The sequence below is a fragment of the Acomys russatus genome, chromosome 5 (genome assembly GCF_903995435.1).
Source record: "Acomys russatus chromosome 5, mAcoRus1.1, whole genome shotgun sequence".
NCBI lineage: Eukaryota > Metazoa > Chordata > Mammalia > Rodentia > Muridae > Acomys > Acomys russatus.
Genome location: NC_067141.1, coordinates 24,722,094 through 24,749,430, shown reverse-complemented (window position 1 = coordinate 24,749,430; position 27,337 = coordinate 24,722,094). Strand labels below are relative to the sequence as shown.

General features: G+C 47.9%; 1 protein-coding gene across 7 annotated transcripts in view; it reads left to right on the top strand.

Moving 5' to 3' along the window:
• Positions 1-23,671, top strand: part of Ppfia1 (PTPRF interacting protein alpha 1) — a 38,616-nt gene extending 14,945 nt beyond the window's left edge. For 2 of the 7 annotated variants that reach the window (XM_051145739.1, XM_051145742.1), the window contains 14 exons: positions 96-247; positions 1,421-1,593; positions 1,912-2,005; positions 8,074-8,155; positions 8,247-8,447; positions 10,606-10,668; positions 11,138-11,164; positions 14,433-14,611; positions 14,707-14,804; positions 17,135-17,310; positions 17,758-17,826; positions 19,484-19,649; positions 21,438-21,508; positions 22,449-23,671. In XM_051145739.1, coding sequence (XP_051001696.1) covers positions 96-247; positions 1,421-1,593; positions 1,912-2,005; positions 8,074-8,155; positions 8,247-8,447; positions 10,606-10,668; positions 11,138-11,164; positions 14,433-14,611; positions 14,707-14,804; positions 17,135-17,310; positions 17,758-17,826; positions 19,484-19,649; positions 21,438-21,496 — 1,539 coding nt within the window. In that variant the 3' untranslated portion in view covers positions 21,497-21,508; positions 22,449-23,671. The remainder of the gene's footprint in view (positions 1-95; positions 248-1,420; positions 1,594-1,911; positions 2,006-8,073; positions 8,156-8,246; positions 8,448-10,605; positions 10,669-11,137; positions 11,165-14,432; positions 14,612-14,706; positions 14,805-17,134; positions 17,311-17,757; positions 17,827-19,483; positions 19,650-21,437; positions 21,509-22,448) is intronic. The other 5 variants (XM_051145740.1, XM_051145743.1, XM_051145741.1 and 2 more) reach the window with 5 other exon arrangements.
• Positions 23,672-27,337: the final 3,666 nt, after the last annotated feature.

Below are 27,337 nucleotides of genomic sequence, written 5' to 3'. Positions count from 1 at the left end.
AATGTGTCCTCTTGTGCTAGCAAAAAGTGACTAATAAATCTTTAAGTTGGGATTTGGTACAGTATTCACTATTTTTGCCCTTATCTTGCCCTCAGCTGCCAGCTTCCAGAGAAGAGGTACGAGACGACAAGACGACAATAAAATGTGAAACCTCACCCCCCTCCTCCCCGAGGCCCCTGCGCTTAGACAGGCTGCACAAGGGCGCACTGCACACAGTCAGCCATGAGGACATCAGGGACCTGAGGAAGTAAGGAGTTGGGCTGAGGACAGCACCCTCCACCCTGACCCCCACCCATCTGTGGAGCCATGCTTGTCTGGGGTTTAAGAATATTAATCATAGCCAGGCGTGGTGGCACATTCCTGTAATCCTAGCACTCAGGGAGGCAAAAGCAGACGGATCTCTGTGAGTTTGAGGCCAGCCTGGTCTACAAAGTGAGTCCAGGACAGCCAACGCTACTCAGAGAAACCCTGTCTGGAAAAACAAAAACAACAACAACAACAGCAACAGAAAAAACAACCCCCCCCCCCCAAACAAACTGAAGACAAACAAATCAACCCAAAAAGAATATTAATCATAACTTGGAAAAACAAGGATTTTAAAGAGTTTTAGGTTGTTCGGTTTAAGTTACTGACATTGCCCTAGGTGGTTACCAGCAGAAGGTCCTGTCTGGGGAACGTTTCAAAGACTTGTGTGGTTCTGGATGGTGGCACTCTACCGACAGACAGCCTGGCTTCTCATGTTCTCGTCCCTTCTTGGGCCTCCAAGATGCTGGGCAGTCCACATTTCCCCCACCTCTTTATTAATGCTTCCTATCAGAAAAATAGGAGCCTGTTTGGTTGCTGTGATAGACAGTTATTGCATGGCCATTTGCAGAGTTTCTGTGCTGTCCTGCAGATGGGGGAGGACATTTGAATGACAGCTCTCACCCAGCTCTGCAGGTAGTAAGCATCATTCTTGACTGGCAATTAATTTCTCTGGTTCCCCATGGGCATCTCCTTTTTGCTTCTCCCTCACTTGCTGGCCTGCAAGCAGCTCTCACTGACTGAGCCTAGGCTTCCTTTGTCAGCTGTTTGGAGGCCAGGACTCCTCTTAAGAGGAGTGTCAAGTCCTAGAGAAGCTGAGCTTTCAGAACCATCCTTCCTTCTGAGCATCCTTGGCAGCATGTGTCACTCCTGCACAGTATACAGTGAGAGACTTGATGTATCTTAGGAACTCTAAGGAGCAGTTATTAAAAATGTAGAATTTCTGGTTGGGTGTTGTGACTCATGCTATAAGTCTAGTGTTTTCAAGGCTGAGGCAGGGTTGTCATGAGTTCCAGGCTAGCCTAGGCTATAGTGGAAGCCTGTCTCAGAAACAACCTAGGGAAGTACTGCAGCCTGTGCATGGGCTCCTGGTAAAGTCCATCTTCTTCCTTTGAAGCTCCACAGGCTCCCAGGATGGTCCCGTGAGCAACCCTAGCAGCAGTAATAGTAGCCAGGACTCCCTCCACAAAGCCCCAAAGAAGAAAGGCATCAAGTCCTCCATTGGCCGCTTGTTTGGCAAGAAGGAAAAAGGCCGGCCTGGGCCACTGGGCAAGGAGTCACCAGGACAAGGTTGGTAGGTTTACAGTAAGCATCTTAACAAGGGTATGGGGTGCTCCTGGGTTCCTGCTGTGTCTGCTCATCCCCCTCATGCCACTATACTGGTTGACCTTCTCTAGGGAGTAGGGCCCTCAAAGGTGGCACAGTTATGACCCAAAGAGCAATACCTAACAGTTCAAATATGCAAGTTTCCTGTTTTAAGTAGTTTGCTAGACTGTTTGGTCAGAAATGGCTCTTGTGTGTAAGCTTAACTCTGCCTCTAGAGACCAGACCTGAACTGTATTCTGCCACATTGATTCACTTTAGTCTGGGGCCTCTGCTTCCTTGTAGCTGGTGTTTCAGAGACAGAAAATTCATCTCAAGATGCCTTGGGACTCAGCAAACTGGGAGGACAAGCTGAGAAAAACCGTAAACTTCAGAAAAAGTAAGCTTCTCATTGTGTGTCCATACTGGGCGGTCTTCAGGGTGAATTGTGTTTAGGTTTCAACATTGGTGCACAGCTGTGTGTGTACATAGCCTTCTGAAAAAGTAACTCCATGCTGAGGGGAGGGGACTGGAGATTAGAGGATCCCTGGAGCTTGCTGGCCAGCCAGCCTAGCCAAAGGGGCAAGCTCTAAGTTCAGTGAGAGACTCTATCTCAGAAAGTATTGTGGAGATTCCCAATGTTGAGCTTTGGCCTCTGCATGTATCTGGAGTGTACCCACATACACGAACATGTCCACATGCACCCTCCCCCCAACGTATGCACGCACATGTGTAACTGCAACCTTTTAAAATCCGTATTTCCTGGAGGAGGGAACATTTATGACATATAGAAGGTGTTTCCAAGCTGGATGTGGTGGGACATGCCTTTAATCCCAGTACTCAGGGAGGCAGACACAGGCGAATCACTGTGAGTTTGAGGCCAGCCTGGTCTACAAAGCAAGTCCACGAGAGCTAAGGCTACACAGAGAAACCCTGTTTTGTTTGCCTGGATTCCTGCCACTGTGGGAAGTGTCTTGCTGAGGTGCCATGCTCCAGAACCCACCTTGGGAGTCTGAATCCTGCCTTGGCCAACTCTGTGACTCTAGGAGTCATGTAGCCCCCGTGCCTATTTTCCTTGGATGAAAGTCACAGCAGCTCACTGTGGATAGCTTTTCTGAGTATTAAATTGCATGGTGGATATCTTGAAGAGTGGTGACTGTGTTGAGATGTGGCTCAGCTGGTAGAGCGCTACTCTAGAGTGCACAGAGCCATGGTCCCTCACCAGCACTATATAAATTTGACATAGTGCCACATGTCAAATCCCAGAGGTAGAGGCAGGAGTATGGGAAGCTCAAGGTCATCTGCTACATAAGTGAGTTCAAGGCCAGCCTGACATACATGAAACCAAGTCTCAAATAAATAGCTCTAAGTCCTACAAATAGTCCTAAACAACTGAGCTATTAGGGCAGCCACAGTGACTGTTCTGGGTCCTGAATGGCTCTCTGTATTTTCTCTTGGTAGGCTGTCGTCTTTTATCATAGACTTAAGAATTTGTAACCTGTTAAATTTCAGTTCTGCACTAAGTCTTGAAAGACAGGAGGTGTGGCTCAGGGTGAAACAAGCGCATAGCATGTGAGTCCCTGGATTTGCAAAGAGATAAAGTCAGTAAACTAAATCTTGTTGAAGATAAGTAGTACTATTTGGAATAGTTTTCACTGCAGAGGCACAGAACAGTGATATGTGCGTGCGTGCATGCGTGCGTGCATCTTTCTGCACTCAGAACCAGTGAGAGAAGCAGGCAGATAGGGTGAGACAATGCATCAAAAAACAGGCAGAGGGTGTAGACAAGAAGCGAGAGCTGACCTTAGAAGAGGAAGTATTCCTTGAGCTGGGATGGACTGGGTAGCTCTGCAAAGGGTCCTGAGTTCACCAAACATAGAGTGGTGCTGGCCTTGCTGTTGGGGCTGCCAGTCCTGAGCTTTGCCTCGTGTGTTGTCTAATAACTGGTCAGTGCGCCAGGTAAGAAGCAGGCTCCATTATCAGTGCTGGAAACTCCCTAACTCAGAACTCTACAAATGGAAATTTGTGGAAACTTCTTAATATCCAAATTTGATTTGGAATATTGGTGTCTTTGAACTTAATTAAAATGTTTCATGATACCTTGGGAGTTGCCATTTGGCTGTATGAAACTTGGTATTAAAGCACAGCTTCTTGCCTCCTGGAACTATACTAGGAAACTTCTATGCTCTCAGATTCCACTGATGTGTTCAGTTTCACATCACACATTATAATGAAACCAGCAAGGCTGTGCATGGCCTGGCAGCTATGTTACCACATTTTCTCCCTCTAGAGGTTTTATATTCCATGTGAGAGAAAATACTCTAAATTTTCCCAATGTTTCAATCTGTTTGTGATTCTGACCGTGAGCATAGGATGTGGAACAGCAGCAGGCTTGTGATTTGACTGAGCGCGTGTAATGTATGTTGTGAGTGTGTGATTGAAGACTCATAAACCTCATCTCTCAGGAATGTTTCCTGTAGCCAGCCCCTGACATGAGGATCACTTCTTCCTGCTGAATGGACCAGGCAGGCGAGGGCTGGCAAATTTGCTTGGTAACTGCCCTCATGCTTTGGGGGACTACTGTGCCTTCCTCCCTTCCCCAGTAACAATGCTTGGGGCATTCCCAGCTCTGTGTGGTGCTGTAGTGTGTTCACACGTGGGGAACTGGACCACATGGAGACCCATGCTATGGGATGCTCCTAAGGATATCAGGCTTACCCTCAAATGCTGAGCTTCTGAGAGGGTCTTGGTAAAAAGGTAGCCTCTGTTTTTTCCCTGTCAGAGTGATGTCACTGGTGTCCTTAGGACTCCTAGCTGGTATCATGGAAGAAAGGCCCCTTAGCCTTTGTTTAAGGTATCAGTGGGACAATGCCGGCATACAGAAAAGTACAGTTGGGTCTGAGGGGAAAGCTGCCATACTTGCTGGTATCATGGAGTAGGTGAGCAAAAAGCTCCATGTGATTGCAGGCCTGTCCTTTATACACGTGCTAGTCCTCATAGAAATGACTGCATTTCTAGAACTCCCAGTTTACGCCACTGGGATGAAGGCCAGAGTTGTGGGAATGCTTTGCCAGGACTGTGCTTCGGAGCCACATCCCTCAGTCCTCCAGTTCTGGCTGCAGAGGCAATGTTGCTGCTGAATGAGTTTGTGTTAGAGCAGCCATTTTACACTTGGGAGCTGGGCGTGGTGGCTCATGACCACAGTCCCAGTGTTAGGGAGGCAGAGACAGGAGAATTACAAATTTGCACTACTGCTATATCTCACAGCCCAGGAAGAGAAGGTATAGCAGAATCTCTGCTGCCCTGGTTCCATGTCCAGGGTTATGACATTGAGGCTGAAAGCAGCACCTGTGGCCCCAGGTCATCAGTGTGTCAGACTCATGCTTCAGAACAGTCTGACACTCCTGGGTCTTAGACTTCAAATGCAGACAGCTATGTAGGCCTTTTAGAAGAAATTCCCTTGGGCTCGGAAGACAGTGCAGTTCGTAAAGTGCGGCGGTGTAAGCGTGAGGACGTGAGTTTGGGTCTCTAGCACTCATGTAAACTCTGGGTGTGTAGAGACAGGGTGGGGGTGGGGATCCAGCCTTAGCTACTTTGTGGATTCTTTTTCCTACCCCTTATCTCCCCCAACCCAGTTAACACCCTCCATCACTAGATGAGAGAGAAAGAGGGAAAGGAAGAGAAAGAGAGAACATCCTGAATCTAACAAGAAACAAGACTCTTTCTTGTTGTTTCCCCTTTGAGCATGACTACTAACAAACTGCACCAACCCCACCTATAGGGCTCTAGCATTTATACACCCTCTGAAAAATTCCCAGAATTCCAGTTGTCACACAATCACAGAAATTTATCTACAGCAGGCAAAACCATGCCTCTGTTAGAGCACAAGGCAAATCATAGTCAGTTGCTGCTGCATATCCCTATATCCCCACACCTGGGATTAAAGTCAAAGCACATTCTTACATTTCTGTGTTTTTTAAAAGAAACCAAAATTCCAGAATTCTCAAAACTTGTCAGATGGGTCCCTGGAAGTCATTGACTAGTCAGTCTAGCCAATCAGGGAGGTTCAGATTTACTACAAGACCTGTCTCAAAAAAGTAAGGTGGAGCACCACTGAGAAAGACACCTGAAGTTTACTTCTAGGCTCCATGTACATGCACACACATACACATATTCACACCACACACACCTGCACATACACATATTCACACCACACACACACCTGCACATACACTGTATATACACATATCCCCAAAAAAGATTCTTAAAAATAATTTTATTTACTTTGGTCACTACGTTTTAAGCTTTGGGGCCAGTGACTAAAAGAGTTTTTATTACCTGGAGAATTGACTAGTAAGAAAATAAATATGGCTGGGCGGAGGCAGAGGCGGGTTAAGTGGGTATCTGAGTTTGAAGTTAGCTTGGTCTATAAAGAGCAAGTTCCATGATAGCCAAAGTTACCTACAGAGAGGGCCTGTCTGGAAAAACTGAGAAGGAGAAAATAAATGATGTTGGTGGGGGCTAAATGCTCTCCCCACTTTTTGACAGGCTTGCTGTGTGGCCGAGGCTGGCTTCAAACTCATGACAATCCTGCTTCGGCCTCCCAAGTGTTGAGATTATAAGCATGAACTGTCACGTCCCTCTTACCACATTTACTTTGGCAGGTGTATGGAGCAGAAAGACTAATTGACTCTATAGCTAGAAAGGGACTGGGTAGTTGGGTGAATCTGCAGAAGGTCCATATTTGAAAACTGGCTGAGTTGGGAGGGTATTGTGAAGATCAAGGGTGCAATGGGAAGGAGGGAGGTAGTGCTGCTGCCATAAGATCTCAGGTTGAGTCAGCTAGCCTTTGGTGTCTATAGTTATGGATGCTATGTCCTATGTCACATGATTGGTGAGAGCTGTGTCCCTGTCAAGAAATCAGAGCCTTATCATGGCTGTGTTTGGCTGCCCAGTAGGGAAGGCTAAAGGAGACAGAGAGAAGCCAGTGTTAGTCCCCTTTCCAGGTCCTGCTTTTTATAACTGATTGTCCTCAATGTAGCCTGACTGGTTCCTAATTCATGCCCTACTGCCTCTACACTGTTCCTGCTGCTGCAGGGCTCTAAGAACCAGCAAAAGCTGTTTCCAGTGCTAGAGGGAGTTCAGGGCACCCCAAGGGTGCAGCAGACTCCAGGCAGCCACTGAGGCTGCATTGTGCTTGCTTACCTCTTCTCTGCTTGGATCTGATACTCCTGGATAATAGAGGTCCTAGCAAACTGCCCAACTGAGGAGGACCTAGTCCAGTCAATGTTAACTTAGCTTAGAAACCCAGGATGGGCACTGCCCTGTGCCCTCAGAGTTTCCATCTTTATTTGGGGTTGGTTGGCCAGGAGTGACTGCTGCTGCTTGCGGCTTCTCTGCCTGTTTTGATAAATGATAGCAGCTATGGTTGAGGAGAGTTTGTCTGGAGGAAGCAGAAAATCTCCCAGTCACCACTTGGTGCTCCCAAGATACTGGCTCCCTCCTTGTAGCCAGGGCTGTGTCCATCCCACGGACCCTTTCTACCTCAGCCTCACATGAGCACACATGTCTGTCTCTTCTAGTTGATGAGTAACCCTATCCCTCAGATCAGAAGTGTGATTTTTGACTCTGCCTGAGACACCAAACAGTGCTATTGCCCAGGGGATCTGCCCCTAGGCAGAAGACAGGAACAGAAAGCACCCATTGACCGTAGGAGCCAAGGGTTACTGAAGAAGGCAGGCTCTGAAGCTATTTGTGACATTGTGACTTGAGAGAAAACCCCGCTGTTGGCAGTTATTATGGAGCCAGGATTTGGGGGATTGCTTTTGGTTTTGCAGAGCTGGATCTCATATACAGAACTGTAATTTGTAAGAAAGAACCTGTGTAGGGGGAGAACCCACACCTGGTGTGTTCTGGCATGCAATTTACCCACTGTGCTGTTTCCCCAGGGCAGTGAGATGGGTTCTCACTATGTAGCTCTGGCTGTCTTAGAACTCATTATGTAGATCAGGCTGGCTTCAAACTCACAGAGATCTGCCCACCTCTGCCTCTGGAGTGCTGGGATTAATGGTGCGGGCCACTACCTTTGATTTCTTTTGTACCATTCTTGTTGTATGTTTAAGGACACTCAGCACTGGGTATCCATCTGCCAACCTGTATGTGCTCTCTTTCTGGAGAGGGCAAAAGGGTGTGGCATCTAGGTTTCACCCTCATGCCATGTGAATTTAGGAATGAGGACTGCTGGGTATCACTCCAGCTAGTGGTCATTCTTTCAGAGGAAGTAGAATTGTGTGGGGATCCAGGGTGAGCAGCTCCTCCTGCAGGTGATCTGTAGAAAGCACAGGCTAGTGCACTATGCATGGTGCCAGCATCTTGAAACGGAAGGAAAATGGTAAGCAACTGTTGTGCTTTGGAAACCTGCCAAAGATGCCTACTTAACTGGTTCTTTCAAATGTGTCTCCCTCATAGGCATGAGTTGCTGGAGGAAGCCCGCAGGCAAGGCTTGCCTTTCGCACAGTGGGATGGCCCCACAGTGGTGGTGTGGCTGGAGGTGAGTCCTCTTCACGTGCTACACTATAGGAACTCACCCATGGCCTCTCACACCTGCCTGATGTTCTGGCCTTCTTGTTCCCTGTGTCTAGCTCTGGGTTGGGATGCCTGCCTGGTATGTGGCTGCTTGTCGCGCAAACGTCAAGAGTGGTGCCATCATGTCGGCCCTGTCAGACACTGAGATCCAGCGGGAGATCGGCATCAGCAACCCTCTGCACAGGCTGAAGCTTCGACTGGCTATCCAGGAGATAATGTCGCTGACTAGCCCTTCTGCCCCACCCACATCCAGGACGGTAAGTCCCCAGTCACATGCTCTTATGCTCTGGGAGGAAGGACTGCCTCCTGGAAAGCTACAAACCACTGAGACTGCTTTCTTGGGTCTTTGAAACCCTCAGCAGGTCTCATTGGAAACATGGCTGCAGATGCCTTAGAACTATTGCTTAGGTGAATTGAATGACCCAAGAATAGCAAGCATTTTGCACTATGCACTATACCTCTGTGCAGAGCACTTGCCGAGCATGGGAAAGGGCCCAGGTTTATCCCCAGCATCAAACAAAGGTTTTCATGAAAACTTGGCTGAAATTGAACATGAGGCCCACTGTGATCTCAGCTACATGGCAGTCTGAGGATCAGAGCTTTGAGTGCAACTGGTGCAACATATTGAGATCCCACTCAAGTTAAAAATGAAAGCTTGTCTATAAAAACCTCAAGAGGAAGAAGGTTTAAAGGTAGAAATTGACTCTCACGAACCTCACGTGTGATTATTGTACTGACTGTCCTGAGGGCTTCTGGGCAGGAACTTAGTAAGTGTACACTCTGTATTGTTCCTATGCTATACGCCTCCTGCCTTTTGTCTTTCATGTCTGATGACCTCTGACCACACAGCATTGGTGTTTGCATTCACACATGAATGAGCGACTTGCTGAGCAGGTCACACAGTCCAGTGCCTGTGACTTCTTCACAGTGCAACTGTAGGGATCCAGTTGGTGGCTGCTGGCTTGGGCCTATGGCTGATCTGTCACAGAGGTGGGGTGTGGCCTCTTCATCTACAGCACTGCCTGTGTGTAGGGTATGGACAGAAGGGCACTCCCTCCCTGCCATATGTTGTGGCACAGTGTCCTGGGAAGTAGAACATGGGAGAGGAGCTAGTTATGCTGCTGACTTACAAGTCATTGGTGGCGCACACCTTTATTCCCAGCACTCAGGCGCCAGAAACAGGCGGAGCGCTGTGAGTTCAACAGCCAAGGCTAGCTACACACAGAGAAACCCTGTCTCAGGAAAAACATTTTCTTTGGTGTCCAGCCCCTTTCTGCCTCAGTCTGTGAGCTCCACCCTGGCATGGGCATGGTGGCAGCATGTGAGGAGTGAGCTACTTGCATTTTCTGAGAAGTGCTAGCTCTCCAGAGCACCTTGGAGGCACCTGTTGAATGCAGATGGCAGCACTAGGGAGGAATAGCTGCTGCTACCTAGCATCCTGGTCACTAGAGAATTCTCTTTCTTCTCACTGGACAATATTTTTCCCCCTCTGTAAAAACCAAAGGGGAAGGCCAGAAATGGCCATACTTAGCTTGAGTGACTCTGGAGAAACTACTGGAGTGCTGTTGAGATATGCCTTTCTACAACAGCCTAAGGCTCAAACTTACTTTAAAGTGTTCAGGTTTTTCTGTTCTCTGTGGGAGGAACCCTGAGCCTCTCTCTGTCTTTGGCTATGGCTCAGAGCTCTTATCCAGAGGATGGTGTTTGTCACCACATTCCTTTCTGTTCCACAGTAGTTTCATGTCAGAAAGGCATGTTCATCATGGCCCCTCCAAAGTCTTCCTCAGCTGTGCTCTTGTGGGGAGCTCCCACCATCTCAGCTTGGAAGTGTTCCCTCCACACTGTCTGGCATAGTCATAGATTCCTCTCTTGAGTGTATAGCATCAAGCATGTGGATTTTGGTCTCCTGTCTGGCTGTGGCAGGAATACAGTGGGGACACAATGTGGTCAATTTTGGCCTGTCTGGGTTGGTCACCTGGTGTACCTGCTGTTAAAGTGAGGCTGCTTGTGGGAGGGGGTTCTTTTGGACGTGCTGGGGATCAAACCCAGGGCCTTGCAGCTGATAGGCAGCTCTGCCACTGAGCCAGGGAGACTGTTGGAAGATGGAGTGAGTGTGGAGTTCTGAGAGAACCAGCATTTCTAGAAATCTAAAATGGACTTTCTTTTCTTTATTTAAGTTCCTCTGGGGTGGACGTAGCAGCCAGCCCTGGAAGCTGTGAGCTCTTCTCTGTTGACCAGTGGCTGGCAGGGTGTATAGCTGCTGGCAGGAGGGCCGGGCTGCTGTGGCTTTTGGTCATTTTCTGTGAAGAGTGGCCTTTGCATCAGGCTCCTGTGCCTGAAGCTTATGCGTGTGCCCTCTCCTCTTTGTCATGCTTCCCTGGCCCTGGGATGTGGCTGGTGCACTGGGTACCTTAGACTACAGGAAATGTCTGGTTGACACATGAAGAGATGGAAACGCTCACAGCCACGCCACAAACGGTTAGTCACTGCAGCCTGCACTCATAGGGCACATGCTGTGTCAGACCAGCTTGGGCTTTGGCCTTTCTGTTGGGAATGAAGTTTTAATATGTAGTTGTTTCAGAGACATGTCCCCTTAGGTTATCAACTAAGTGTATAAACTAGAGTTTTTGTTTTAGCTTTTCCCCCCCAGGATCTTACAGTTGCAGACGTGCTCATTTAGATAAAATTGATTCACCCTGGGGAGAGAGCTCAGTTTAGTATCCCACTGTGATAGTGGGACCCAGCTTTTCCCTCTTACTGATATGCTGGCATGGAAAGGATGTGTTTCTTGCATGAAAACCCCAGGCTGCTGGTGCTGTACAGACTGCATGCTGCTGCAACCCCAGCATGCTCACATATCCAGCTGTCCCTGTGTGCTCGCTTGCCTTACCATAGCTTACAAACACTAACAGTTTGTTCTTTTGCACCCCTAACCACGTAACATCAGGAAGACGAGGAGGGAAGCTGGGCTCAGGTTGGCGCTTTTCTCTACCTACCTTCACTGTGTGGCAACAGAAAGTATCTGGGGTGGGGAAGTGTGTGACTTGTCTTTCTGGGGGTTCTTAGCATCCCAGTCTGCTCTTTGAGGTTAATGATTTGAAAGCCCTGGGCAGGCTTGGCAGCGTCTCATGGACAACTTTGAACATTCTCACAGGAGCCCTGGCAGTGGCTCTTCGTGAACGTAGGCTTCTCTTACTGTGGGGCCCCTCATACAGGGATCCACACAGAATTCCCTGCTGCTGGAGTGACTTTAGTTTCAAGGTTTCCTGGTAGAAACCTGTGAAATAATTTGCAAACCTGAAAGGCATGATGCCTTTTCCTGTGCCTCTGTGTTAGTGTTTTGCTGAATGCTGTCCTAATGCTGCATAGATTTAAAGACCTCACTAGGGGAATTCTCAAAGGTAAGACTTCTTCCTGTCTCGTGAGGGTTTGTGTTTTCTTGCTTAAGTTTTCACTATATTTATTTATCTGTGTTTGTCTATGTGTCTATGTATATATGCCATGGTGCGGTCAGAGAACAACTTGGGGACATCACTTCTCTTGACCCATGTGGGTTCCAGGGATGAACTGTTTTCAGCTTGGTGGCAAGTGCTTTAACCCTCAAGCTCTCCCGCTGTGTTTGCATCCTCAGCTCCCCAGCTCTTCAGCACCCAAAGAGCTCTTCTGGGTTCTTTGCCATCTCTACATTGGGGCAGCTCAGGTGAATGATGCTAAACTGTGGACTTGGACAAGTAGTATCCTTAGTATTCCTAGCCACAAGGCAGCTACCTCCTTCTACATCAAGGTGTTGCCGGTGATGCAGAAAAAAGAGCATGGGCTTTGGTCCAGTCTTGCTGCGGTCAGCCGGGTGATTTCTGATGATTGCAATGCACTTCCCATCTCCAGGCAGAAGGATTCTAGTTCTTTGTGAAAGCTGCTGCCTGTATCAGCCTGTGAAGTGAGAGTAGCGCACTCTGCAGGGGAATGCGAAAGAAGGGGCTTGTAGTGCTCCCTCACAATCCTCTTTCCATCCGAGCTGTCAGGGCAGAGGAGTCAGCCTGCCCTCCCACAGGCTAGTGATTCTCGGACACTGCAGAACCACCAGCAAGCAGTATGGCCATGATCCTCCTCCTTTGCGGCCCAAGTTTTGCTGAGTCTGGGTTGTGTCGGCACTGTGCAGAGTTCTCTCCCCAAGGCCATCTGCCTCTGTGTGCTCCCTTCCCTAGGTTGCTTCAGCATCCTGGGAGAAGAGGAGGGCTCCCTGGACTGAGCCCTCAACATAGGTGCCACCACAAAGAAGTGATTGGCATGCATGGGAAACACCCAGAGATGGGGCAGTGCTGCCTCATTTGGCCCTTTCTTTATTGGTTCTTTCTCATTCTGCCCTTCAAAGATGGCAGAGCCAGGCCAGAAAATAGCTGAGGGTCCTGTGCTGATGGACAGTGAGATCTCGTGATGACCCAGAGTGCTTAGGGACAGTAATGGGATGGTTCTTATAGTGGAGCTTCAGTGTCCTTGTTGGGTCTGACTCATTGTTTCTGTCTTGGCTGGAGCAGGTGACCAGGTAGAGGAAGGCTGTCTTCATCTCCCAGCATCGAGTCACCTGTTGTCTGTACCTGCAGTGTGTTCATTTCCACAGGACAGACCTATCTAGTCAGCTTTGCATTTTTATGAGGTTTAAGGTCATTAGAAATGACAGGTTTCCAGTTGGTTGTTAGTCTGTAGGAATGGACCCCTGTTCTTGCTGCCCAGCACAACCTGTGTTGTGGCCCTGGGGGCTGTTGTGTAGCTTCCTGTTCTCGGTTGGTCCTGTCTTCTGTGAATGAAAGGGCTGACTGACTCTTTTCCTGCTCACAGGCTTGCTGTATCTTGTCTTGTACTGGTGGCCCATTGCTGGTAGTTAGTGCGGACACAGCTGTATTTGCTTGTTGACATGCATTTAGTCCTTCCCTTTCTCCGGTGCTCTGTGCTATGTGGCAGCCAATTTACTCCAATCCAGAAATGCTGAATGTTCCATAGTAAAGGGGGAGCCTTTCATATGGTGTTTCTGTGTCCTTTGGAGTATTATGCTTTTTCACTTTCTTGATATGCAAAAAACCCTTGTTCTTTTTCCCAAATGTTGATCCCATGACAGTAAGCCTCTTGATATCAGGTCTTATTTTAGTATGTTGTTGTTTGACTTGCTGGTATTATAGACTCTTGCTCTATTATTTTGGAAGTGTGTTAATGTACAAGTATTTGGAGGGTATTTGAATGTTTTAGCCACTATTGTTTATTCCTTTGAAACAAAGTCTTTGCTGTATTGCCCAGGCTAGCCTCTACTTTAAACCATCCCATCTTGGCCTATGGAACTATGGACCTGCAACCCCACAGTTGGCTAATTGTTGATTTCCTTCTTCTTCCCATCCCTTCTGCCTATCTGGGTATTGCCTTGTATCCCAGGCTGACCTCCAACTTGTAGCAGTCCTTGTGCCTCAGCTTTGTAAGTACTGGAATTACAGAATCTGATTCAGTTTCTTCTGAAGCAGAAAATACTGAGATTTAGTGTACTGAGAACTGCCATGACGCTTCATCGTGGAGCTGTACATGGGGCCGAGTTTAATCTCTGCATATTCTGAAGCAGGTTATGGAGCTGTGCATCTGTTGCCCACTACTTGGATGGCTAGGCAGGAGGATTAGTTTAGGCCAGGAACTTGACAGTGATGTGCCATTCTTCAGGATGGTAGCCTTCTAGGACCACATGGCCTAGTGGGATGGAGTGTGAGGCTTTGCCTCTTTATGGTAGTACCCTCTTTCTAAAGAATGTTTATGTCTTGTTTATAATTGTATATTTGTCTTTTTCTTCATTGAATCCTGTTAGCTATTGGTTTGTCTCTTAGCATATTTTTTTCTAATCAACTTTTGCTGATTTTTTTAAATAAAAATTTAATTAGGAGAAAAAGTCAAAACCAGCCAGGGAAATTTTAATGACTCAAGCTGAACCCATCTTCAAACTTGTTCATGAGTCGTGGCCATTCTTAGTTGCTACATTAACAGCTGATTCAGAAGGGCCTCTGCAGTTGGCTGTGGTTTCCTTGTGGCTCCTTAGATAGGTTAAGTCAGCAGTGAGTCCTAGACTTTTAATGACTCCTTTTGTATGACGTCTAACTAACTTTCAGTGGGGATGGGCACCCAGGAGTTACTAAGACTAGTGTCGTTAGTTTAGTCTACATAAAATGAAGATTCCAAGCCCATAACTAACGGTGTCCCCTACTTATTAAAAGCAGACGCTAGCATATGGGGACATGAACCACGAGTGGATCGGCAATGAGTGGCTGCCCAGCCTGGGCCTGCCGCAGTACCGCAGCTACTTCATGGAGTGCCTGGTGGATGCCCGGATGCTGGATCACCTCACCAAGAAGGACCTGCGAGGGCAGCTGAAGATGGTGGACAGCTTCCACAGGCTAGTGGGCACTTACCATGCCTTCTCTCTGCCCTGAGGCCTGCCCCGTTGCCAGCTCCACATAACCTCTTTTTTGTGTGTGTCTCTGTAAACAGAAACAGTTTCCAGTGTGGAATCATGTGCCTGAGAAGGTTGAATTATGACCGAAAAGAACTGGAAAGAAAAAGAGAAGAGAGTCAGAATGAGACAAGAGGTGAGTGACCTGCCTAGGCAGTGGTCTGGCTTTTGCTGCTAGTGCTGCTGCAGCCTCAGGGGAGTGGAGCATCTGCCAACAGCATCAGGAGGAATCCTGGAAGGCTTTGGGTGGAGGCACTGGCCTAACATGAGGAGGATGAAAAGGAATGATTAAAAGCTTGCCTGGATACAGTCTGTGGTCCTAGTGCTTTCCTGTGACATTAGTGTTATCCTTTGGTTATGTGTGTTCTGTGTTGACATTTAGAAATGCAGAATAGAGCTGAGTCTGCTGCATAGTCCCTGGGATAAATAGGAAATGCAGGGTTATGGGATAGTCAAGGGTCTTGATCTCACAGGAGAGGCAGGAGGCCCCAAGGCCGCCCTCAGTCAGCCCTTGGAAGACAACAGCGTGGGTGGGGGAAGGGGTGCGTACAGAACAGTCCTGAAAGAACAGCCTGTAAGGTGGCTTCTTCCTGCTGCAGCCCTAGTGATGGAGACAGCTGCTTGCTCAAAGAGAAAGCTTTGGAAGTCAGGAAGGCATTGATGATTTAGCAGAGGCATTGAGCTTAGTGGGCACTAGGTGTTGTTCGTCTCTGCTGCTTAGTCTCTTCGCTGCTCATCTCATAAATGCTGTTTTTAATAAGAAAAACAAAAAGTTACAAAAAAAACTATAGAGATGGCGGGGCAGTGGTGGCGCACATCTTTAATCAGCACTCCGGAGGCAGAGGCAAGGGATCTCTAATCTACAGGGTGGGTTCCAGGACAGAGAAACCCTGTCTCAAAAAAAAAAAAAAATCAACCAAACAAAAGCAAAAAACTTGAGGTGAAGATGTGTGTGAAGAGGGCCTGGTGCTTGCGGGCATGTGTGGGAGTGCACATGTGACTGTGTAGTGCGGTAGCTCAGTGTAGAGCCTCGTCCTAGGGTGCCGCATATTAGAGGGGCCTGTGCTTGTACTCTGCGTGTTAGAAACAAACTACCCAAGATTGCACATTTGAAGGGTAGTTTGCTCAGTGAAGTTGCTGGGGATTCACAGCCTCTTTCCTAGAGCAGCACTTTGGGGTAGAATGTTGAATCTGCTGCATGTCGAATCTCTGTGGCCCTCTGTCCTTCTATACTTAACAGGTACTGTCTTTGGAAGTGACTGGGCATATTTTTAGATCTCCATTAGTGCTAATGGAGTACTGTACCTGTCACAGGTGGGGCCTTCAGAGCCTCTGTTCTGGTGAATGTCTTTCAGTTTTTCTGTGAGTACTGGCCATGGTGTCATATGTGCATTACCCCCGGCACTCAAGAAACCAAGACAGAAGGACCGTGTTAGTTCAAGGCCAACTGAGGCTCCAAAGTGAGACCCTGTCTTATGAAAATAAAGTGAGAAAAACATTGAAGATATCTGCATCATGTACTAGTTAGTTTTATTTTAACTTGACATAATCTAGAGTCATTGGAAAGGAGGGAGCCTCAGTTGAGAAAGTGTGCCCTAAGATCCAGCTGTAGGCAAACCTATAGGGCATTTTCTTAGTTAGGATTGATATGGGAGGGCCCAGCACATTTCTATAAGAAAGCAGGCTCAGCAAGGCATGGGAGCAAGCTACTAAGCAGCACTCCTCCATGGCCTCTGCATCAGCTTCTGCCTCCAGGTTCCTGTCCTGCATGAGTTGCTGCCCTCATTGCTTTTGCTAATGAACTGTTAAATGGACCTGTGAGTAAAATAAATCCTTTCTTCCCCAAGTCATGGGCATCATAGCAATAGTGTCCCTAACTAAGACACATCATGAAGTAAATTTTGTAAAAAAAAGTTTAACCTGAGCAAAAGTTTGAATGCAAGATAGGTTGGCTATACAGAACACACCCTAGAGGACAAAGGGCCATGGGCTGGTTAGCTGGGAGCCTTCTCACCTGCCCTGGCTGCTGAGGTCATTGCACATTCCTTGTGGAGGAGGGAGGTCGCGTGCCCAGCATCCTGGCAAACTGTGTTCCCTGGGTAGCTGCCTGGACCATGCAGGCTGAGCAAGTGTCTGGTCTATGGAGGTGGCTCTGTCTGTGACAGGAAGAATCTGCTTTGGTCCTTGGGTTTGTAGGCTGTTGTCTCATTCTGTTCACGGAAGTGCAGTGAGCTCTGTCTGTCTTTACCCCTGGGTTCCCTGGGTCAGTTCCTATGGGTTCTTAGAGTGGATAGTCAGGATTCCTAGGTTAGGGCACTGGAACCTGTGAAGCTGGCACCCGGGGGCTTGGGTCTGTATCAGGGGCACAAGGTAGGATTTTTACCAGGACCTTTCGCCTGAGCTGCTGCAGGGTGTTGTGAGCAAAATGTCTCTGGGGCTGCCATGCACTTGTTTATTGTCTTACAGATGTGCTTGTTTGGAGCAATGACCGGGTGATTCGCTGGATTCTGTCAATCGGCCTTAAAGAGTATGCCAACAATCTAATAGAGAGTGGTGTTCACGGTGCACTTCTGGCCTTGGACGAGACTTTTGATTTCAGCGCACTGGCACTGTTGTTACAGATTCCAACGCAGAATACACAGGTGACCCCAGACTGTTGGGCCTGTAGGCTGCCAGTGTTCCGGAAGTCCTGACTGCAGAGTTCAGGGAAAGCTTAGCCTGGGATAGATAGTGAACTGACTTTTTAAAGCTCCATAGTGGGGGAATGCCCAGATCAACAGAGGCTTGGTGTTACACTCTCACCTGCATGCCACATGGAAATTTTATTAATTTGTCTTCTGTGGTAATTGCTTTATTTAGTTCTCATTGCTTCAGTGTGGACTTTCCATTCCTCTACGGAACACCAGCTTCAGCTCATACTCTCAGCCACCTGCATAGTGCTTTCTATGGCTTCTCTCTCCTCAGGTCCATCCACAGACTAGATGTGACTTTTGGATGCCATCATGGGTCAGGATGTCCCTGGCAGTGGGATATGCCAGCTTTCTTCTTAGTAATTGATGAAAACTTTGGTGCCTTTTTCACTATTTCAGGCTCGAGCTGTCTTGGAAAGAGAGTTCAACAACCTTTTGGTCTCGGGGACTGATCGGAGGTTTGATGAGGTGAGTGCTCACCCTGATGGGCATGTTCTCTGTTTGGTTTGCTTGTTTTTCTGGTGTTGCTGTTGGAAATCAATCACCAAACCCCAGCCCAGCCCACAGGTGTGTTTTCATGTGTATTGAGTAGGCCCTGTTTCATCATATTTAGAACCATGTGGAAATGCTATTTAAGGATTATGAACATACATTCAATTGTGTCTGTGTGTGTGTGTGTGTGTGTGTGTGTGTGTACACCTACACAGATGCCGATGCTGAGAGCTAAGTGCATTAACACGGTCTACCACTGGGCATGCCCAGCCCAGAAAACAATATTTTTATTTTATTTTTGTTTGCTTTTCAAAATGGGGTTTCTTTGTGTAGCCCTGGCTGGCCTGGAACTCATAGTTCCACCTGCCTCTGCCTCCCGAATGCTGGAATTGTGCCATTTACCATCCCACAAGAATGAATTAGTACCTGGGTGTGGTGACACATGCCTTTAATCCCAGCACTGGGGAGGCAGAGGCAGGCAGATCACTGTGAGTTCGAGGCCAGCCTGGTCTACAAAGCAAGTCCAGGACAGCCAAGGCTACCCAGAGAAACCCTGTCTCGAAAAACCAAAAAAGCAAAACAACAACAACAAAAAAAGGAATTGCTCTTCAGGGTTTTTTTTTTGTTTGTTTTTGTTTTGATCTTACTACTTTTTGTCTTGAGAAAATTCAAGGTTGGCCTTGAACTTGCAGCATCCTGCCTTAGCCTTCCAAGTTCTGGGGTCACAAGCACCCTAGCATTCTTAGATTACTGTTGGTTTTGGTGTCCCACAAGTGGTTTGTCAAGCTATAAAACTGGACGAAGCCCAGAAGCAGCAGCTATGTCTTATACTCTGGAAAGAGCTGGTCACTCTGCCCCAGCCAGAGCCTCTATGCCTTGGGGAGAGATGTGTATGAGAAGTATGTCAGTTCAAAACTGGTATTTCTTACCTCTCGAAACCTGTGACATCACATGTAAGGGTTATTATTGGACCTTGAAAAATACTCTAGTTTGGCCAGGCGTGGTAGTACACGCCTTTAATCCTAGCACTTGGGAGGCAGAGGCAGATGAATCGCTGTGAGTTTGAGGCCAGCCTGGTCTACAAAGTGAGTCTAGGACAGCCAAGGCTACAAAGAGAAACCCTGTCTCAAAAACCAAAAAGGGAGAAAAAAAAAAAAAACCAGAAAAAAAAAAAAAAAGAAAAATATTCTAGTTTGACAAAAAGAGCAGAAGCTACCTTTGAAGATACAGGTCTTGCTTGCTGTGTCCCAGTCTGCGAGGTGGGTTTCTCTGTGACAGGTGGGTCTGTGAGAAGGGCCGCAGTCCGGGACTGGCCTCAGCTCTCTAGCTGTGGTCAGAGGAGTGTCTCCGCAGCCCGTCGCTGCTGCAGATGTGGACTAGGCAGGCAGCTGTGCTGTCACAGCGGAGAAGAACACAGGCCAGGCTGGGTGCCGCTTCTACTTTTTGGTTTTTTGAGACAGGGTTTCTCTGTGTAGCCTTGGCTGTCCTAGACTCACTTTGTAGACCAGTCTGGCCTTGAACTCACAGTGATCCTCCTGCCTCTGCCTCCTAAGTGCTGAGATTAAAGGCATGCACCTCCACACCTGGCCTCTGCTTCTACTTTTAATTGGCACTTGTCTCCTTGGTTTGCCAGGATGATGACAAAAGCTTCAGGAGAGCACCTTCGTGGAGGAAGAAGTTCAGACCAAAGGACATCCGTGGCCTGGCCTCTGGCTCTGCAGAGACGTTGCCTGCCAACTTCCGAGTCACCTCCTCTATGTCATCTCCCTCTATGCAGCCAAAGAAGGTTCAGATGGACGGTATGTAGTGGGCCCTGTAACCACTACATGTGGGGAGTTTGGGCCCTGGCTGCCCCTGGGGTGTTGGAGTGCAGCCGCATGCTCAGGCGTATCTGTTATTCAGCTAACCCTAACATTGGTTTGTTAAGATTAACCAAAGTAACAGAAACTAAGAAAATCCTCATTTGATTGACTCTTAACCTGTTTTCTACAAGGCTTAGTACTGTCTGTTCTTGGGACTGGGTAGAGCCCATGGTGTGAGATCAGACATGACAGGTGAGCAGCACAGGTGAGCTTGCTCTATCACAGTGCCAAAGCCCTGATCACAGAGCCTGCTGCTAAGACGGGATCTTAGTGTAATAGCTTCTCTTCAAATGCACAGTGAGCCTCCTGCTTCAGCTTTATAAGTGCTGGAGTTACAGGCATAAGCTACAACACCTGGCCAAGGAAATTGGCCTCTTTCCACTATTTGTTAGCCTCTGTTAATAGGGCAAGGAAGATAGGCTGGAACCAGGTGGGCTCCAGCCAGAGGTGGGGGACACAGATTTCAGAGTGGACCCCAAGCTTCTGGCAGGTGACAGAAGTCAGATGAAGGACTTCTTAGGACCTTGCTGCTAGAAGGCACATGACCTTGAGTAGGCGTGTTCTTAAGCAGACGCTCTGCCTGTGTCATGTGCTCCTGGCCGGCAGGCGGCTCCTCCTTGCCGATGTGGATGCTGGATTAGCCATGTTTAGCTGGGATTCTTGCTGTCACTGCACAAACCAGAGACAGGCATGTGGGCAAAGCTTCCCTGGGCTGGACTTCTGGAAAGCACATCAGATAGAAAGCTCTGGCTGCTTTGGCCATGGTTCAGTATTGTGCTTACAGGGAAAGGTCAGTCTGTCTGCTCACAGCAACTTCATAAGAGCCAGTGTGAGCCTGGTGTGCCAGCCTAGATCAGCTGAATGGGTGCACACAGGCTTTCTTCGTTATAAACCACGCTTCCTCAGTCAAGCACTAGTGCTCTAAGAATGGGAGCTTAGAGAGAAAGCAGCCTGGAAAGAGGCGTAGGAGTCTAGGATGTGGAGGTGGCTTTCTCTACTCTCACGTTTGAGAAGACATCTGCTGGCCACCAGCTGTGCTGAGGGAGGAAAGCTGAGATGCAGTGCACACGGCAGGCACTCTTTCTACTCAAGCCAGCTGTCCCAGGGCCTCCAGGAGTATGACTATGGGAACTTAGCACCCTCCCTGTCCACAGGGCCATCCTATCTCTCAAGCCGTGTTGGCAGTTTATTAAATGACAACTAGCAGCTTAGCAGCTTTTATGGTTTCTGATGGAAGCTGACTCTGGGCGTTGGTTTCCTAAGAGAAGTCATTATCCTAGCCATCCTGCTCCTCACCTCTGCCCCCATTTCATGGATCTCTCCACCTTAGGAGTATAGCCTCAGCCCCTCTCAGAGCCCATTTTGGGGCTAGGATTCACGTATAGATTCTTAGAGGTTCTTGTATAAGGCCTATGCAAGACCTATGGTGCAGTCTCAGGAGAAACATAGCAGCCCCTTTCATAGTTGCCACTTACAAATGTGGACATCTGAAGTTCTGTTTGTGATGCTTGCCTGTTGCTGTTTGAGTTAGCTGCCAGTTAGCGCTCAGTGGGAGCCTCTGGGCCACTGTTGGTGTTCTTGCCTGGCTCCTTCCCCACAGCAGGCTGTACTCCATCACTCAGGAGGCCGTGTCAGGTGTGGAATGTCTTTGTTGTCCCCTTGTGTGATGTTTAACACTAACTGCACGCTGTGTTTGCATGCTTCCTCCTGTGGCTGTGGAGACAGGTAGTGTGTCCGGAGCACAGAGGCTGGACTCTGCCACAGTCAGGACTTACTCCTGCTAGAGCCTCCTGCTGGTGAGTAGAGAGCTGCTGCTCCTAGATGCCTTCAGTACAGCCCAGGCGAGCCACTTTGTGTCCACCTGGCTTTGGCAGCTTTGGACCATGAGAGCCAACCTCAGTTTTTTGGGAATGGAAAGGATACAGCTCTTGGCACTTGGAACCACACAGGTGGTGTGGTGGACAGTGACCACAGAGGGTGAAAACCTTGCTTGTGTGTGTGTGTGTGTGTGTGTGTGTGTGTGTGTGTGAGAGAGAGAGAGAGAGAGAGAGAGAGAGAGAGAGAGAGAAAGAGAGAGAGAGAGAGAGAAAGAGAGAGAGTCGGGGAGGGGGGAGACACAGACAGACAGACAGACAGAGACAGAGAGAAACAGAGAGAGACAGAGAGAATGTGGGTGTGTGTGTTCAGATGCCAGCAGAGTCCAAAAGAGAGTATTAGATCCCCTAAAGCTGGAGTTACATGCAGTTTTGAGCAGCCTGATGTGGGTGCTTGGGACAGAACTCAAGTTCTCTGCAGGACCAGCCAGTGTTCTTAACTGTTGAGCCATCTCTCCAGCTCTGCCGACTTTCTAGGTGTTGGCTGATGTCATGGAGTGGGTGGGGTAGGGGTAAGAACAGTCCTCCATACTGGTGTGACTCTTTCAAGTGCAGCACCTCATGAGAGACACCTACTGTACTAGTGGTGTGATACCACGGTCCTCAGTCTATAGAGCTGCTGTTTAAACACACACCTGAGGGTGGGCTCCCCCATGTCCAGGCCTCCCTCATCTCTCTTTGCTTCTGAGTCCCCTATTTTTCAGGAGTGCTTTCCCACTGGGATGTGGGACTTTTTGAGGGGCTTCTTTTAATTAATGTTTTAAAATATATGCCTGGGGACTGGCCATAGGTGACAGGTGGCTGTGGGGTGGCCCTGTGTGGGCAGCGTGTGCTAAGAGGAAGTGTCTGTGCTTGTTTCCAGTTTACCCACACTACTTCTACAGATGACGCCACTGTGGCGGGGACGGTGCAGAGCTCGTGGAGCCCCATCTGGCGACGCTCGCTATATGGACCCAAGATATTTTATTACAGAGTTTTTAAAATAGTGGAAAAAAAATCACAAATACCATAGAGAAAATATTTTAGAATTGACTGTTTCTTATATTTATGTAAACTTACACTTCCTCATTTATATAGTTACTTACTCTTTCATGTATATCCAGGCTATAAATATCCTTTTGAGTCAATTCATGTTCTTATACCTAATTTTAGTCTTTTAAATGAATGTACTGTAATGCTTGTGTGTAAATCTGAGCAAATATAGGGCTTTTGTAAATTATGCATTTACTGTAATTATTCCTGTTTAATTTTTTAATGATGAACCTGACAGAGGAAAGGATTTTGCTACGTTTATAAAGTCATCATGATACAAGCCATGTGCGTTCTCTTCTATCCAGCTCTGCAACAATCATTCAGAAAGAAGCAGACTTTATTTCCAGACGTTTTCTGTCGTATTTTAATGACTGACTGTAACCGTACTTTTTCTAGACAAAAATCTCAGCTTCCATTAGGCTTGGGACTGACGGTCAGGACTCAGTGAACAGCTTTTACCCCTGGCCATATCCCTGGCCCTGCTCTGGACATGGGTGGATCGTCTTCAGAGGTTGAGCAGGGCATTGAGCTGGGAGCAGCACTACTGGGGCAGGGTGGCTGTCACCTGCAGACTGAACAGCTGAAGGAGCCTTGCAGCCACCTCCCTCCAACACTCTTCAAGGACCAATCATGGGGCAGGTGCTCATTTCCTGGCTGGGGCAGAGCAGGTGAAAGCAAGAGACCTCAGCGGAACGGGCAGCCTGCAACTCCAATAAAGGCCTTATTTTTCTTGTGTAAACTGTCTTTTTACATTTATTTGTAAATGTGTTAAGAATGGACCTAGCTGTACCCTCATAGCTGTCTTGGCAGCATCCTGACTGACTTTGGGGAGTTAAGCCACAGAGCTCAGGCAGACATGTGCGTATTTATTGTGTAGCTGATGTGGGAGAGGCTTTTATATTTGCTTTCTGCTTTTAATTCATCTGGACAATTGGTTGTTCTGTTTTTCTGTTAATTGTCTGTGACCCTCCCAGTTATATAACAAAGTCTGTGCAGTCGACTTCTGAACTGTTTTTATCACAGTGTTATTTATTGGTGTGTTTTTTTTTTTTTTTTTTTCAATAAAGTCCCCAGCATTTTCCACTGCCAGTTAAAAATGCGATGAGCAAGCGTCGACTGCCTCATGCTCTGCTGAAGGTAGAGAGTGGGAGATGACACAGGGCTGGAATGGCCTGGACAGAGGTGGGGGCTTCAGACAGTGAGGCAGGAGAGGGCAAAGGGTGACACTAGTGAGGGGGCTAGCCTCACAATGGCCACACCAGGCATCCCTAGAGCCATTCCCATCAGTCTACCCTCAGGCAGTTGGAGCCACTCCCATCTGAGTCTTTCTTCTGAAAGTTGTATCTCTTCAAAACCAACAGTCTTCCTGGGACATGTCTGCATTGGTGTGGATTAGGGTCCTCCTGCCCCTTCCCAGCACAGCTGTGCTTGTGGGCACTGCCTCCTGTTTTCAACCTGCCTGCCGACCTTGTACCACAGGCCTTTGCAACCTTATTTGCTGGAGGCAATGATAGAGGCCAGGGAGATGGCTTAGTGGGTAAAAGTTTGCCTTATATGCAAAAGGACCTGAGTTTAGGTCTTCAACATAAAAAACTGAATATGATGTCGTGTGTGTAAGGTGCCTCAGTGATTAAGAGCGTAATGCTCTTCCAGGGACCTAGCACCCACATGAACGCTCACAACAGTCCAACTCTAGATTTGGTTGGTTGGTTGGTTTTTGTTTTGTTTTTTTCTAGACAGGGTTTCTCTGTGTATCCCTGGCTGTCCTGGACTCACTTTGTAGACCAGGGTAACATTAAACTCACAGAGATCCCCCTGCCTCTGCCTCCCTGAGTGCTGGGATTATAGTCATGGGCCACCACACCCTGCTTAGTTCCAGGGTTTTTGATGCCTACTCTGGCCTCCAGCACAGACACATAAAGTGATACACGAACATACATATAGGCAAAGCATTCACACATTACAAAGGTTCCTTGTCTCCTTGGTGGTACTAGTCAGCTGAGAATTATCTATAGAACTGCTGTATCCTGCCGTGCTCTGTGCCACCCTTGGCAGGCATGGGTCCCGGGGATTGCAAGCATCCCTGCTCTTAATTCTGATGGGGTCACACTTATGACTCCTCTCATTTCTGAGCCACCCACAGTGAAGCATACCTGTAATCCCGAGACTCGGGGAGCAGAGCAGAATTGCAGGTTCTATGCCATCCTTGGCTGCACAGTAGAAACTGTCTCAAGAACTAAATAAGTAGTGCTAAGGAGAGGTCAATGGGCAAAAGTAATGATCTAGCCAGATGTGGTAGTGCATATCTGTAATCCTGCTGCAGCTTGTTGGGACGGACACAGGAGGATCCTTAGAATCTTACAGACCAGTACACCAGGTGGATGCCACAGAGCACAACAGCCCACACAGGATAGGAAGCATCCTTTGCAGGGGCTGGAGAGCTGGCTCAACAATTTACAAGGACCCAAATACACATTTTGATTCCCACACCAGGGAAGCAGAAGCAAGTGAATCTCTGCTTGAGGCCAGCCTGATCTACATAGCAAGTTCCGGGACAGCAGAGGCTATGTAGAAAGACCCTATCTCAAAAAGTAAATAATCATAACCATAAACTACACACAACAAAGTGCTGGGCTTCCTGTGACTTGTTCTTGTGGCAACAAGAAGTCAGAGCACCTCCCTCCATCACCATCTCAGCCAATAGGAGGTGAAGCTGTGGGACTCGAGAAGACCAGGCCATCCATGTCTCCCATTCCAAGGTGACACTCAAGTGCATGTGAGGCTGGGAAGGTTGTTTCAGCTCCTATGCCAGAAAGCCAATCCTGAGTGGAAATAGTGGCATTTGAAGCCAGATGTCATTGTCCAGGTCTGTAAACCAAGCACTCAGGAGGTTGAGGCAGAAGAATTGCCTAGTGTCCACAGCTAGCCTGCGCTACAGAGCAAGATGCTGTCCCAGAGCAAACATAAACTCTGGCATGGTAGCTAATTTTGTACCTCTAAATTGAAGGCTAGCCTGGGCTACTTAAGTTCAGGGCCCGGAAGGTTTACATAGAGAAACCGTCCCAAGAACAAAACAAAACAACAACAACCAAAACCAAAATATAAAGGTACTGGAGAAATGATTCAATGGTTAAGACCACTTGCTGACCCAAGTTCACTTCTCAGCATCCACAATGAGAGGCTCACAATTATCTGTAACTTCAGCTCCAGGGGATACTCACCCACCCACTCACACCTCCCTTTCCCTTCCCACTTCCCTCTGTCAGATTAAAAATAAATCTTTAAAACAATAAAGCCAGATCAAAACAACTTTCCAAATGTTGTTGTTGTTGTTATTATTATTATTAATTTGTTTTTTGAGATAGGGCCTTTCTACATAGCCTCTGCTGTCCCGGAACTTGCTATGTAGATCAGGCTGGCCTCAAACAGAGATTCACTTGCTTCTGCTTTCCTGGTGTGGGAATTAAAATGTGTATTACTACACCTGCCTGTGTGGGGTTTTTGTTTTAAATAGGACTTGACTGTGTAGCCCAGGCTGGCCTAGAACTGTCATTTTCCTGTCTCAGTCTTCCCAAGGCTAGAATAACAGGAGTGCACCATCAACCCTTAACACCCTCACTCCAGAAGCTGACATCTGTGTCAAGTAGGTGAAGGGCCAGGTGTTTTCAGAGCTGCCTCCTTCAGGGGCCTTTGTGCACTGCCTCCTGTTCTCCTGCATTCCAGGGCTTCTGGTTCCTTCCTGGAATCTCTGGTCTCTCTGGGGCTGAGCTTTGGGGCATCCAAGTTGCTTGGCCCCAAAGACAGATCCATACTTGCAAATCACCATTTCTATTTCTTTGAGAAATTGTAACTCTTACTCTTTTAGTCATTATTGATTGGAATAAGATCCATGGGGAAGGCTGGGAGATGGCTCTGCAGGTAGTGATGGCTGGGCAAGCTTGAGGGTCTGAGTTCCTGGGGACCCACACAAGAAGCCAAATGGTATGCACTGAAGATCCAGCACTGAGGGGGTAAATGGATGGACCGAGGGCTAGATGGGTGCATGGATAGGTGGATGGTGCATGCTTGTTTGCCCTACCAGGAACCACACCATCAAAGACAACAGTCTTCCCACCCCAGCAGCTATCAGCTGATCAGAGGCCCATCCCCACTGCGTTCCAGAGTGATGACTGGCTTAATCATGTACAGGCAACCACAGCTGTTAGGTGTTCTTGACTACAGCAGTCTGTCATGTCCAGAAGACAATGTTCATGTTCACTGGTTCTTCTGACCTCAGGCTTTTGTAAATATTATGGGACAAATTGCATGCTCGTTTGTTGACAGGTCTTTATGTGTATGAGTTTTTGCCTGCACACATACACATATGTGCACCATGTGCATGCTGCTCCCATGGATCCTCTGGGCCTGGAGTTACAGACCATTGAAAGCTGCCATATGGGTGCTGGGAATTGAACCTGGATCCTCTAGAGGAACAGGTAGTCAGTGTTCCTAACCCCAGAACCACTTCTGGCTTTGTTTTGTGAGGCTAGAACATAGCAGCATTTTATTCTGTCAAATGGGTAGTTCTTTGGGGCTGAGGAGAAAAGGCTGTTTGTCTGTTTGGAGGTAGTTTTGAGGTACTTTTGTCATTACAAAGAATGAAAATTCCAACTGCTCGATTTCATCAATGAAGACTCGGAAGCCAGATGTTAGGTGGAAAACTTGCTATCTCAGAGAGGT